At 43.7% G+C, this 14,855-nt stretch overlaps 1 protein-coding gene across 7 annotated transcripts in view; it reads right to left on the minus strand.

Moving 5' to 3' along the window:
* Positions 1-14,855, minus strand: part of sfmbt1 (Scm like with four mbt domains 1) — a 61,639-nt gene that overhangs the window by 16,803 nt on the left and 29,981 nt on the right. For all 7 annotated transcript variants that reach the window (XR_012387129.1, XM_073916657.1, XM_073916654.1 and 4 more), the window contains exons 6-9: positions 14,017-14,269; positions 4,351-4,448; positions 2,840-2,941; positions 869-1,028 (exon numbers count right to left, since the gene is read on the minus strand). Coding sequence is in view for 6 of the 7 variants with exons in the window: in XM_073916657.1 (XP_073772758.1) it covers positions 869-1,028; positions 2,840-2,941; positions 4,351-4,448; positions 14,017-14,269 (613 nt within the window). In the remaining variant the exon portion in view is untranslated. The remainder of the gene's footprint in view (positions 1-868; positions 1,029-2,839; positions 2,942-4,350; positions 4,449-14,016; positions 14,270-14,855) is intronic.

Here is a 14,855-nt window from a genome sequence, read left to right on the forward strand (position 1 = left end):
ATCAAATGCGAGCTCCAGGCTTTTTCTTGATTGAGGCGTGTTGAATTCTTTTTTCATCATTTGCAATGTTTCCAAATTGCATTGTAATTTTTCAGAACAATTTTTATATCGGTGTTTATATTATTTTTTGTGGCGGTTCATTCCGCTGTGGCAACAACTGATAAATAAGGGACTTTGCCAGAATAAAATGAATGAATTATTTTCTGTAATGCTGCTTCTGGCCATGACACGTTCACACCTAAATAGTTATATGAGACGTGTTTAAGGTATTACATGCAGCATCCTTCATTTATTCTCTTAGGTAAGGCAAGATCTTCTCTTAAGGTTCATACTTAGAGGGAAAATGTGCTCAATGCATTATAAAACTTGAAGCCAAGGAAACTGTACTCGGTATCAGCTAATCACCATGACAAGGAATCAGTACTCTGTATCGGCTGCAAAACTCCTGATCAGAGCATCCTTAGCTTTGACCCAACTTGGCTGTCAGAGCAACAATATTCCCCCTGGCTGTACAAGACGGATCTTGGTAAGTCAGTAAATACACCCTTAGGAAAAAGAAGTATACTTAAGTAAAGGTCAAGTATATAAGTATACTTTATTTAGTAAGTGAATAAGCTCATTAAGATACACTGCAGTGACAAAAGCTGCACACTTTGTAGATAAAAAATATATAAAAATAAATGTAAATTTTTAGCTTGTGTAGTTTTACAGTTCAAATAATTGTTCAGTTTTTTACTGCTGTCATTACAAGAAACAAATTACCATCATGACTTTTTGTGTCGGTGTCAGGCTGAACAGTTGCGCTACACCCCCAAAATTATGATTAAAACTAAATGGCATTTTTGTTTAAAAGACTGCATCCACAGACCTGGAGGAGGACTGAGCTTGACTCCGTTCTTCAGACTCCATTGTGTTGGGAAGATGCCAGGACTGTCCCGGTGGCACAGGAAAGAGTGTGCGCCTCCCTCCTTCTGTGCCTCGTCTCTCATGTCATCCATCAGAACCAGGAAAAACTGCTCATTAAATACCTGTCGCATACATAAAATAAACATGTAAATGTGTCAAGCAAGAAGGCCTACAATCAGTCTTCCTGTTCATTCTAAGATCATTTATCTGGAAAACACTCATCCTTTAATTTGAAACGTCTGACCTTCCAGTGTCAACACAGAGACTCATTTTTGAGTTCCTTCTGAAGGCTAAACACTATTAATAACAACATCTATACTAATACAAGCTGAAATAAACTTTCATGTTTTACAAGATTCAGTTTTTTTTTCTAGTTTGTTTTAGTCTTCAGAATTGCAATTTTTTGTCTTAATAAATAAAATATTAGTAATCAAGCTTTTCTCAAAATAAAATGGTGAGATCTGTCAATGCAATTTATTTGAGTTTTTGATAACACTACAGAATAATTGTCCATTAGTTTATGTTAGTTAATGTATTTACTAACATTAACAAAGTATGAATAATCTTGTAAACATTTATTAATTCAGTTCAACATTAACTAGTGCATTACTAATATCAAAAGTTGTGCTTGTTAACAAAAGCTAAAATAATGTGAACTAACACTATTTAACTTAAATAACATGAACAAAGATGAATACAGTAATAAGAGTGTTACTAATAGTCTGTTCATGTTAGTAAAAACATTAACAGACATTAACTAATGGACCATTATTTTAATGTGTTACAGAGTTTTCCTCAAATAAAATGACCAAATAAAAACCACAAATTCATGGTTCAGAATGATCATTTAAACTGTTTCATTACAATAAAATATTTACAACAATAATAATTATACAAAAAGGTTTAAGATACTGTATACCGTTTTAGAATAAAAATATTGCTTGGTTTAATTTAAAAATGAACTAATTAAAACAGGTTTCACACTCAAGATTCTTGATTCTTACATAAATCACAGACTTCATTTAATTAATAAGAATAAATAACGGTGGCATTCACAGTGGATGCGCCATGTGTGAGTAAATCACACTACACATACGCGTAAATAAACCCTTGAACATTTTGAGCTTACTCGCTTCATTTGTGCGTGACTTCACATTCACAACAGACACAAAATTGCTCCAGTTTCATTGCAAAATGACTGACAATTACTTTGTTGAGAGGGTAGCTGTGCTTTATTTGCGATAGAAGCTAAAAACAGTGTAGACTCGTTCGACGCCGTATCTGGGTCATTCAGATTCTTCAGAGGTCCATCAGATTCTTCAGAAGTCCATCAGATTTTTTTTGATGATGGACACTACCATAGCAAGCACCTGCAAGCTCCCGATTGAATAACACAGAAATTTTTTTGCTAAACTTCAGATTTTAAAACTTGAGCAAGCATTATGTGCGTCAAATTCCCAAAATTAATTTGCACCGTGTCATTTGCTCAAATGGAGTCATTTCCTTGAATTGCACCACAGGATGTCTATCGTGCGTCTTTGCACAGACTTAACATGTAAATGACTCACGCTAAATGCTTCATCCGCGCCTGGTGTGAACTCGCCATTAGTCTTGTGTTACCAATTCGACAAGCAAATTTTGTTAACACAATAGTTTGTGGCAATTTTCACGATTAATAAGTAGCGTATTACCTGCCTATTATTGAGATATTGGCTGGTCATTATTACTTATAAAGCATATATTCTGCATGCTCTCATTCAACATCCCTAATCCTAAACCTGACTACTACCTCAATAAATATTAACCCAAATGTTGTTCAAATCCCAAATAGCACTGAATTTGTCAGTTATGCATTTAAAAGCTGTTTATAATGTTCACCATATTCTGGAGGCAATGAGAGGATGGGAAGGAACTGTAGGGTCCATTACGATACCTTGGCCACAGTGGCAGGACTGATAGTGAAAGGAGCAGCAGGATCCACCGCTTCCAGCTTCATCCCTTCAGTAAAGCAATGCGGAGTGATGGCAGATCTGTCCTGAATACAGAAACAAACAAGCATTCCATCAATAGGACTAATAATTTAGAGACTGACTGTAAAATAGAAACAAATACAAAATGCATTTTCTAGCTTTCGCCAAATTGTGGTCTTTTCTTCTGTATTATTATTTTCAAGCATACCTTGATAACTTGGCCATGTTTGGAATGTAATATAAGCAAGTTTTTTTAAAGCATATTTATAGCATTTTTTGCAACAAAATTTTTTTAATTTTTGATTTTTTTAATCTTCATTATAACTTTATTAAACTTAATAATTAATTGGCTGGCATTATTGTCAAAAACAACCATTGACCACTATAACTCATACATTAAGCAGATATTAGCATAATATATTATAAATGACAAAAAAATTAAATTGGTTTTTAACAAGATCATATATATTTATATATATATATATATATATATATATATATATATATATATATATATATATATATATATATATATATAATACATTAAAAAAATAATCATAATAATTAAGCAAGTTTACAATAAAAGAGTAAAAAAGGGGGGGGGGATAAGAATACATTTTTCAACAATGTTTAACTTTTAATAAAGTTAAAGTCAAAATAATACATAAAGATGACATTTTCTATTGAATATATAGTTAGATATAGTTACATATTAAGATATCGACAAATGAAAAAGGCAGGAACTGAGAAATTATTGGTAGCACTTTAGTTAAGGTCACAATTCATGCTATTATTACCATTGTATTACCTGCCTATTATTAAGATATAAACTGTTCATTAATAGTTATAAATTATGATCTTATACTATGTCATTAATCCCAAAACCCAAACCCATTTTCCACTTTACTAACTATTATTACACAGCTAATTTGTAGTTTATTAAAGTATTATTAAGTATGTTTATTAGTATTATTTAAACTGGTAGTGTTGTTAGTTAATTATTTCTTAACACAGTAAATTGGGATCTAAACTAAAGTGTTACCAATTAATTTAAACTAGAAAAATGCTGCCAACGATTTTAAAGTTATTATTAAGTCTACTTAAAATGATCAAGTCATTATTTTTTACTTTAAAGTTAGCTTGATATAAACGTTTTGGTTGTATATGTTAACAGAACTGCTCACTGTTTGTGATGTGTAAAATGCTGGAAGAATATACAGATTATTCCACTATTAAAAGATTTTTTTAATGAGTTGAATTAAAACCAAAAGTGTTTTAAAAAGGGCTACACTTATTAAAAGACAATCATCCTGGTGCAACCTGCAGTGAAGTGCTTTGCTCAAGGGCACAAAGGTCACAGTGGATCACCATAACTCTTCAGGTTATATATCACACCAGCAGGGTTCAAACAAGCAGACTTCGGGTCAGAGTCAAGTTTTACTAAACACATGGTAGTTAATTAGTATTTACTGACCCTGTAAAACTCCTCGCTGATGCTGGAGTCCTGCTCCTGAGAGGAGATGCTCTTCTTCACCTCCTCCCATTCAGGTTCAGTGCGCAGAGGGAGCAAAGCTACAAACAAAACACACATAAATATGATCAAATCTCTGCCGACGTCATTACAAGTTTATCTTTTAAAGACTTGTGGACTCTAATCTTCGCCCCTGTAAACCCTTCCCCATTCACCACTTCCTACTATTGATTAGCTAAACTGTGATATGTAGGTCTAAACTGTGGTATGTAGGTCTCCCATGGTAAACGTTTTATGGTTTGAGCAACCTGGGTTTCTGTGCATGGTCTAAGGTGACATTTACACTACTGTGTTTTGTGTTTAAAACACAACTTTTGCTGTTATGCCTGGTATTCAAACAACTCTGGTGTTCTCAACCATCCAAAATATAGACTTCTTTAAACTCAACAGAGAGCATTCTTGTTTAAAAAGCACTTTCAGTTGCATTTCACAGAGTTGGGAATTTTTGACACACAGCTTAAATTCAAAGAGATCATATGGCAAAAAGTGCATCCTGTATTTTCCTTTATATTTAAATTCCTCAAGGTTTTGTTTGTATTAAGTGCATACAAAATAAAAAGTAACCCAATGGAGGTTCGCATTATGTCTTACTCCTATCTGTGTGACCAAAAAGTATGACTATTTTAAGTTATTTCAATGTTAAGATGACTATTTTAAGTTATTTCAGTGTTAAGATGAAAACATACCATATTGATTTTCTCTCATGTTTATCGTCAAGGTTTAATGCCTCAATGTATAAATAAAGAGTGCTAATGTGAGCATGCACACCAGTGTGCAAAACCCAGACATAAAGGTGCAATTTTTTGGTTTGATGTGTCACCTTAAAAACTGGTTAACCAATGTTCATGTCATGACTTTTTTTCATGTCACTTGAGCTGCTGAAGTTACATTTAAAACATGACTTGTGGCATTTTAAAACAAAGTGAGTACAATAAGCACACAGGAATTGCAGATCTAACAGGATTTGATGGGGAGTTTCATTTCACTTTATTTTCTTTCATAGCTTGTAACTTTTTCCCACAAACTTGTTTGTGTGTGGAAATGGAGGAAATTAATGGAAGTGGAAGAGCTTACGCAATAAATACACAGTCTGTTCATTCCAAACAAGATACATTGCCCTCTGAAGGAGGCGCTTCGGACTGAAAAAAATCATGACTTTTAAATTGAAGTGTCATTGCAAAACTGGCCATTTTGAAGGGCCCTTTGGAATAAAAGTTTATAATAAAAGCTTGAAAAATACAACTGATAGACACCTCTGGAAATTATCCTTTGAGCAGGGAAGCTGTTTGGCGTCACACTGCACTTCAGAATTCGGAAGGGCACGTTCCTATGCTCCAATCCCTTCAAAGGGACCCTCATAAGAGATTAGGGCATAGGGATGATCCCTTCAGGTTGGAATTCACTAAAAGAAGAAGCATGAGGGTGCCTTCTTCTGTGCAACAATTGAGTGTCAGAAAAGGTATAGTCGCGCAATGCCACCATATGTACCGGGGTATTTTGGTTTATCATTAAGCGTCATCTAATGTGATTTTGCCAGTTAAAAATCAATTAGGTATAAAGGCAAAAACATTTATTTATTCATTTGTCTACTTATTAGCTTAGTCCCTTTATTAATCTGGGGTCGCCACAGCAGAATGAACCTCCATATTATGCAGCATATGTTATACACAGCGGATTGATTGCAGAAACATATCTCAAAAAACACTGCTGACAAGCACGAGAGAAAATCTTCTAGAAGTGTACAAGCCTTTATAATGACAAAATCTGCGATCAAGCCTGAGGATATATATATAACATATCATAGCATCATTAAAGGGACAGTTGACTCAAGATCGAAAATTTCCCAACTATTTATTCACACTCAAGTGATTCTATACATTTATGAGTTTCTTTCAACAGTTAAACACGAAACAAGATAATATAAAGAATGTTTAAAAAGAGCAGTCACATACATCCATAGTCAGAACATAATATATTTTGGAAGTCTATATCACTGCTTTTTGTTGAACTTTATATACATTCCTTTGCATTCAACAGAAGAAACAGGCTTGGAAGAAGAGGAGGATAAATAAATGATGGCAGAATTTTCATCGTTGGGTGAACTATGCCTTTAACTTAACATTACAGCATACAGTCAAACATATATAAAGTTGAAGTAAGAATTATTACACCCCCCCCCCCCCCACCCATTGATTTTTTTTTTTTTTTTTCTGTTTCAAATATTTCGCAAATGATGTTTAACAGAGCAAGGAAATTTTCCACAGTATGTCTGATAATATTTTTCTTCTGGAGAAAGTCTTATTTCAGCTAAAATAAAAGCAGTTTTTAGCAATTTCAATAGTCTACAGAACAAACTATTGTTATTCAATAACTTGCCTAACTACCCTAATCTGCCTAGTTAACCTAATTAACCTAGTTAAGTGTCGCTTCAAGCTGTATAGAAGTGTCTTGAAAATATCTAGTAAAATATTATTTACTGTCATCATGGCAAAGACAAAATAAATCAGTTATTAGAGATGAGATGATCTCCTCTCCGTTAAACAGAAACTGGGGAAAAAGTAAACAGGGGGGTTAATAATTCATAATTCAACTGTATATGTAAAGTTTATACTGACCATTTAAATGTTCAGTTGTTCAATCTGTGCCATGAGTGAAGCACAAAGCCGTTTTTCTATAGTTTTCTCTACGTAATATTTGGTTGCAAATCAACAAATTAGAGAGGTTTGTTTAGGTTGAAATAAACGTGGCTAGACGTTTAGATGCCTATAGTATAACAGTTTATAACAAACTCCATTATCATTTGTGTTTGGTTTATTAATTGTAATGTACACGTTCAAATTTTTATCTTGCTCTAAAATGAAAGGATTTGCTGACAGCTTGAACAGTTTCTCTCAAAACTATTTACCACTTGACGTGTTGTTTGTAACTAATACTATTTATTTAAGTAATACAATAACTGTTTATACAATTTTGAACCATAAGTATACAATTACTTATATTTTCTGATTTGTTTCTTGTTGTGTTTTGAATACAGGACACATTTAAACATTGTTTTATTGAATAATTGCACATTGACTACAAATTTGTACTATCATTTTATTGCTGCTTATAGCAAGGTCTTCAGTTCCCCTTCGGGGGGAACTTCAGCACTATAAGTGGATTTGATTGTAAAATCCACGCATTGGGAGGTTCGGTTCAGAAGCTACTCGTCTGAAAGAGTATTGAACGGGCCAATTAAGAATGAATTGGCAGCGCAAGCCTGCGCAGGTGAGCGGCATAAGCAATCAACTGAGTATATAAGCTCACCTGGCGCCAGCAGACGCTATCCTTTTCGCTTCAGAGACTTTCTGATCGAGTCGATGAGGGTTCCTCCTGCTGTGACCAGCGATTCTGAGCGAACGAGAGCATTCTCCCGGTCCAGAGTGTGTACACGCAGTGGCAGACGGTCGAGCTGGGTTTCTCCCTTGCCTGGCGTTCTTTGGGTCCGGTCCTCCAGAGCGGTGCGTATAAAGTTGCAAACTTCACAGAAAGAGCAACACAGTCGTGCAGCACGTCCTTATCAGGACGGCGCTCCGACTGTGCGTTTCTGGATGCGGTGGTTTCCTGTCCTCGGATGATGGGCGCGGGCACTGCGTTGCATGTCTGGGGGTCCAGCATGTTAATGCGCTGCTCGCGGGCAGTTCATGTCGTCATTGCGATGCCATGACTGTTGCGCAAGATCGCGGTTAGCCTTTGCAAAAGGGCGAACCACCCCAGTTGTCCCCTGCTCTGCAGCGGGCACTCGGGCAGATCTGAGGGTTTCAGCGAGAGATAATCCGTCGCCCACGGGCCCGCGGACCTCCCGCTCCTCTAAGCGCTCCATCCAAGCTTCGGGCGGGGGAAGCGATCCGTCTAACAGATGGTAGCCCTTACGCCCGATGACACCGGAGACCAGATGTCCACCGCGGCATCAGAGGGTGGGCTTTCATTGTCCGATGATGATCCAGACCCGCTCGCCCCCTTCGGGCTGGTGAGCGCTGTCACTACGGATCCTGAAACGGACATGTTAGCCGTGCTTTCCCGGGCTGCTTCGGCCGTGGGTTGGAGATGGTTTATCCCCCAGCTCCGCGGCCGGACCGACTAGAGGGGCGTTCCCTTCTTCCCGGAGGTGCACAGTAGGCTCACGCGGTCTTGTAAAGCACTTTTTTCTGCTCGTGCTGCGTGTTCCTCCACCCTAACCACTCTTGACGGTGAAACAGCCAGGGGGTATGTGGCGATTCCTCAGGTTGAGTGCGCGATGGCGGTAAATCCGCGCGGCGCCTCTTCTTGGCGGGGTCCGCCTCGTCTCCCATCCAAAGCCTGTAAGTTATCTACCTCCCTCGGAGCTAGAGCTTACATAGCTGCGGGCCAGGCTGCTTCCGCCTTGCATGCGATAGCCACCTACCAGCGCTACCAAGCGCAGGCGCTGGCCGAGCTGCACGAGGGTGGGTCCAACCCAGGCTTACGAGCTTCGCACCGCCGCCGACTTAGCTCTTCGGACTACTGAGTCCGCTGCGTGTGCGTTGGGGAGGACGATGTCCACATTAGTGGTCCAGGAGCGCCACCCCTGGCTGATATGCGCAAAGTCGACAAAGTCCGCTTTCTTGACTTCCCCATATCCCCAGCCAGGTTCGGCGACACTGTCTGTGAATTCACCCAGGAATTCAAGGCGGTGAGAGAGCAGTTGGTGGGTGATGTCTTATCGGCGGTCCGTAGCCCGCTCCGCCCGCCGTGCCATTCATACCTGCTCCTCGCCGAAGGCGCCCGCCTACGAGAGCTGCTCCGCCCCCGCACACGCCTCCGGCGAAGCGAGCGCGTCGGGCACCTCGGAAGCAGGCAGCCCCCCTGCCCAGAACGCCGCTAAGTCCGGCAACGGACCGCGAAGCGCCCCTGGGACAGGCCATCTGGAGAAGAGGGAACTTGCTCTTTCCCCGCTGGAGGGCGGGGCCCCATTTCCAACGGCACTTTTTACTGCCATGAAAACATTATGAAAGGGCACTTTTCACTTCCCCAGATGTGACAGCCCGAAATCTGCCAGTCTGGGACGCTATGCTTTCTAGCTTGCAGATTCGGTGCGTTTCGCCAGTGGCTCACGAGCGCTGGGAGGACGGTCTCCTTTCTCCCACCCCTCGAGCCTCCCCTCCGGAGCTCGGGTTTGGAGTGAGAGCAAATATCTCACCTCCAGCTTTTCCGTGGGACCCGCGAGCTTCCCGGATCAGCACACCCACTCCGCGCTGCCCCACTGCTGGTACGTCAGCGATTGTAGCGATGAGTCCATTAGCGAGAGCTCTGCCTGCCTGGTTAGCGCGGGCCAGCTCTTCGCGGTGGCTCATACGCACATTCAGACTCGGCTATGCGATTCAGTTCGCGAAACGGCCCCCCAAGTCACGGGTGTGTATTCACCAGGGTCAGCCCTCTGTCCGCCCCTGTCTTGCGAGAGGAGATTGCTGTCCTCCTGGCGAAGGATGCAATCGAGCCGCTCCCTCCAGCCGAGATGGAGAGCGGGTTTTACAGCCCACGCTTCAGCGTGCCCAAAAAGAGCGGTGGGTCACGGCCAATCCTAGATCTGCGCGTTTTGAACCGCTGCCTGCACAAGCTGCCGTTCAGAATGCTCACGCAGAAGCGCATCCTCCGGTGCGTTCGTCCTCTGGGTTGGTCTGCAGCATTAGACCTGATGGACGCGTATTTCCATGTCTCCACTCTTCCTCGCCACCGACAGTTCTGCGGTTTGCGTTTGAAGGTCGAGCTTGGCAATACAAAGCCCTCCCCTTCGGGCTCTCTCTGTCTCCGCGGGTCCTCACCAAGCCCGCGGAGGGTGCCTCAGCGCCCCTTCGGCTCGCGGGCATCTGCATACTCAATTTCTTTACGACTGGCTGAATTTTGCCCTCTCTTGATTATGCACAGAGTTGATTATGCACAGAGACAAAGTGCTCTGGCACTTCCACCTGTGGGGGTTTCAGGTCAACCGAGAAAAGAGCAAACTCGCCCCCGTGCAGAGGATCTCTTCTCTCGGGCTGGAGCTGGACTCGGTCACCATGGCAGCGCGCCTCTCCGGAGAGCGCGCTCAGCTGATGCTGTACTGTCTGAGAGAGCTCGACAGTAAAATAGTGGTCCCACTGAAACTATTTCAGAGGCTCCTGGGGCATATGGCATCCGCAGCCGCTTCATGCCGCTCGGATTATTCTATATGAGACCACTTCAGCACTGGCTTCACGATCGAGTCCCCAGACGCGCATGGCACGCGCGCGCACACCGAGTCTCTGTTACTGCGCTGTGTCGCCGCGCCCTCAGCCCTTGGAGCGACCCCTCGTTCCTACAGGCCTGGGTGTCTCTAGAACAGGCGTCCAGTCTTGTTGTCGTTTCAGCAGACGCTTCCAACACGGGCTGGGGGGCTGTGCGTTGCGGGCATGCGGCTGCGGACCTGTGGAAAGGTACCCAGTTGCATTGGCATATCGCCTGGAGCTGTTGGCAGTGTTCCTCGCTCTCCACCGTTTTTTTCCGGTGTTGGAGCGGCAACACGTGCTGGTCAGGACGGACAGTACGGCGGCGGTGGCGTATATCAGCCGTATAGGGGGTATGCGCTCTCGCCGCATGTCTCAGCTCGCCCGCCGTCTGCTCCTCTGGAGTCATCCGCGGCTGAAATCGCTGCACGCCATTCATATTCAGGCAAGCTCAACCGTGCAGCCGATGCGCTCTCACGGCAGCCTTGCGTCCTGGAGAATGGAGACTCCACCCCGAGTCTGTTCAGCTGATATGGGCGCAATTCGGGGAAGCCCAGATCGATCTGTTGCTTCCCCCGAGATCGCTCATTGCCAGTTGTTCTTTCCCTGACCGAGTGCTCTCGGCACGGATGCACTGGCTTACATCTGGCCTCGGGGCACGCGCAATACGCGTTTCCCCCAGTGAGCCTGCTCGCGCAGTTACTGTGCAAGGTCAGGGAGGACGAGGAACAGTTTGCTGGTTGCGCCCCTCTGGCTCAACCGGACCTGGATGTCAGAGCTCTCCCTCGCGATAGCCCTCCCCTGGCAGTCCCTTCGAGAGAGCACCTACTCTCTCAGGGACAGGGCACCACCTGGCACCCTCGCCGATCTTTGAAGAGATTTTTAGACGCGAGGAAGACTTAGGTAACCTCCGATTGCGGTGGCTAATACCGTCACTCGGGCTAGAGCCCCCTCCCCGAGCGCGCCTATGCCCTGACGTGAAGTCTATTCACTGAATGGTGTGTCTCTCGCTGAGAAGACCCCCGTAATTTGCCAGATCAGCGTTGTGCTTTCTTTACGCCGAGAGAAGTTGGAGAGCAGGCTGTCGCCCTCCACACTCAAGGTTACGTGGCTGCCATCTCCGCTCTTATAACGCGGTGGCTGGCAGCACCGTGGGAACGCATAACCTCATCATCCGGTTCCTCAGGGGCGTTAAGCGAATTAATCCACCCCGCCCCCTCTCATGCAGATCCCTTCGATCCTCGACTCAGTATTTTTCTGTCCCTGAAGACAGCTCTGCTGGTCGCGTTGATATCGATTAGAGGGTCGGGGACCCGGAGGCATTTTTCGGTCAGTGACTCGTGCCTGTAATTGGGCTGGCTTCTCTCACGTCCTGAGACCCCGCCCGCGATATGTGCCCAAGGTTCCTACCACTCCGTTTTAATACGAGGTAGTGAGCCTGCAAGCGCTGCCCTCGGAGGAGGCAGACCCAGCCCTTCTTATTGTCCAGTTCGCGTTTTGCGTATTATCCGGACCGCACTCAGAGTTTAGATCATCTGAGCAGCTCTTCGTCTGTTATAGCGGTCGGCAGCAGGGAAGTGCCATACCGAAATAAGTTCCCACTAGATTGTGGATGCCTTTCTTTCACTATCAGAGCCGAGATGAGCCGCGTCCCCCGAGAGCGCGTGCGCACTCCACTCGGAGCTTCGCATCCTCTCGAGCACGCGCACGCGGCGCCCCTCTAACAGACATCTGTAGAGCTGCGGGCTGGGTAACACCCAACACATTTGCAAGGTTTTACAATCTGCGAGTGGAGCCGGTTTCCTCAAGGGTATTAGGTAACCCTTGGTGATTGAGGAAACAATTCGGTAGGGTGTTGAAACACGCTTGCTGCGCCATTTTCCCTAACACGGAGATACGTGCGCCTTTTTATCTGTCAGTAAAGTTCCCCGTCAGGTGAGCCCTGCAGATTCCTCCGTGGCCCCCAGCACTGACTCAGCGGAGGAGTCACTTGCTGGCCCACTACGTTGTAGGTCTGCCCGCTGGTCAGCCCGCGTTTTGGGTAAAGGTGCCTGCTATGCGTGGTCCCCACTAGGCGATCCCATATGCTTATTCAGCCACGGTTAAGTCCCCCCCCCCTGGGCGGACCCGTGTCTTCCCTCCCCGCTAACCACTCTTTTGCTATGCGTACTCCCCCTTTTAGGGCTAGTCCATATGTAAATTCTGCCATCTATCCCCCCTTGGGTAACGGATGGCCTCCGCAGCGTCCTCCCTATCGGGATTGCACGCTTCCCAACGTACTGTCGTATTTTCCTAGAATTATCTAGATGCTCACGACTTCCCAAAAAATATATATAAATCCGTAAAACTTCTGTTGAAGTAGGATAAATTAGGGCCAGGGACACGTTGGAGGACCGCGCCCCCCATGATGTGGGTGCGTCACGCTTGCTTGACTATCTTCTCATCGGGGGTGTTGGTAAGGTGCAGTCATTATGGCGCTTTCAATGGGCTCCCAATGCGTGGATTTTACAATCAAATCCACTTATAGTGCTGAAGTTCCCCCCGAAGGGGAACGTTCGAGGTTACTAAAGTAACCCTTCGTTCCCCGAGGAGGGGAACGGAAGCACTATACTCCGTCGCCATAATGACTGTCCCTTAGCTGTTGAAAGTCTCTTCAGCTTAAAAAGGATAGCGTCTGCTGGCGCCAGGTGAGCTTATATACTCAGTTGATTGCTTATGCCGCTCACCTGCGCAGGCTTGCGCTGCCAATTCATTCTTAATTGGCCCGTTCAATACTCTTTCAGACGAGTAGCTTCTGAACCGAACCTCCCAATGCGTGGATTTTACAATCAAATCCACTTATAGTGCTTCCGTTCCCCTCCTCGGGGAACGAAGGGTTACTTTAGTAACCTCGAACGTTATGTAGTGTGGATGGAGACCTTTCTGAAACATAATGGAAGCACCAGCTTAGACGATGGTAGATTTGATTCAAAAACAGTGTGATAAAAATGAAAACGCTCTAGTGTAAACACAGACCAAGTTTCCATTCTTAAGCAATCAGGTTGATTTGCACATTTAGAAGTCAGGACGATTCAACTGCAAATCATTTTGCTCTATTCAGTGTCCTCCTATAACCACAGAACATGCAGCAAAGAAAAACCTCAAGATCCACATTTATTTCCAGTTTCTGTTTCCATGGTTTTAGCTGCACTGACCACTTATATACTTCAAGCTAGCTAGTGCTTGTAGCAAAATTCTGAGCACACGGACACACAAAAATGGCTATTCTAGTGTCAATTCATCCTGTTTTTTATTTTTAAATAACAAGTTAAACTGCATACAAAGTTAAAATAAACTTTCAACTTGATGCTCATTTTAAAGAAACCCTCACCTGCTGGTGGTCTAAGGGTGCAGTTGTGCTCCTGTGCCCATCCTGACAGATGAAGCAGGGGATCCAGATAGAAGACCCATGTGATGGATTGGTTTTCAGGGAGCCCGTCTGTGCCGGCGTATCGAAGCCGTAAGCGGCCCCCAATGTTCTTCTCAATCACTGCAGACCAAACCACTCCAGCATCCTGATGGTCCACAAGCTCAACATTTAGACCTGGACTTAACAGATCTATAGGATTACAGCCACGCTGTGCCTACAAACACACAGAAGAAGAAAAAAATTAAAAATGTGAATTTGTTGTGCTACAATAATCAGTTTACAGGGCATTACTAAAATAGTTTGATTAATTTTGAATGGTAAACAATGTTTTTTTACTGTTTACTACTGAAAACTGAGCTTTTTGAAAACGCTGGAGAGGCCGTTTTCATTCTAAAACGCTGCTGCTCCGTCTCAGTGTGGATGGGGAAAGACTGAGACATCTGAAAACGGAGGCGGGGCTGCAAACGTTCGCCTATCTGATTGGGGCTTTTCCTCAATATTAAGTAGCCCACACACAGTTCAGTCTCGCATCCTCTTCTTGTAAGTTAAGACTTCGCAAGTTTGATTAAGGTTGCAGTCTCCTCCTTCTCAGTTTGATATGGAAAACATACCGAGGACAAGGGTAAATCTTCAAAGGGAACAGTGTATTTTATAACTTCATTCACATCACCTTGGCTACGTTGTTTCACTTTCTCAACAATAAAATGTAAACATGATTTAAGGAACTGCCTATTTTCTTTTTAATATTAGCAACTTAACAGACAGCAGAAATGTTGAGGCGCCGTGCTGCATATATGAGC

The sequence above is a fragment of the Danio rerio genome, chromosome 11 (genome assembly GCF_049306965.1).
Source record: "Danio rerio strain Tuebingen ecotype United States chromosome 11, GRCz12tu, whole genome shotgun sequence".
NCBI lineage: Eukaryota > Metazoa > Chordata > Actinopteri > Cypriniformes > Danionidae > Danio > Danio rerio.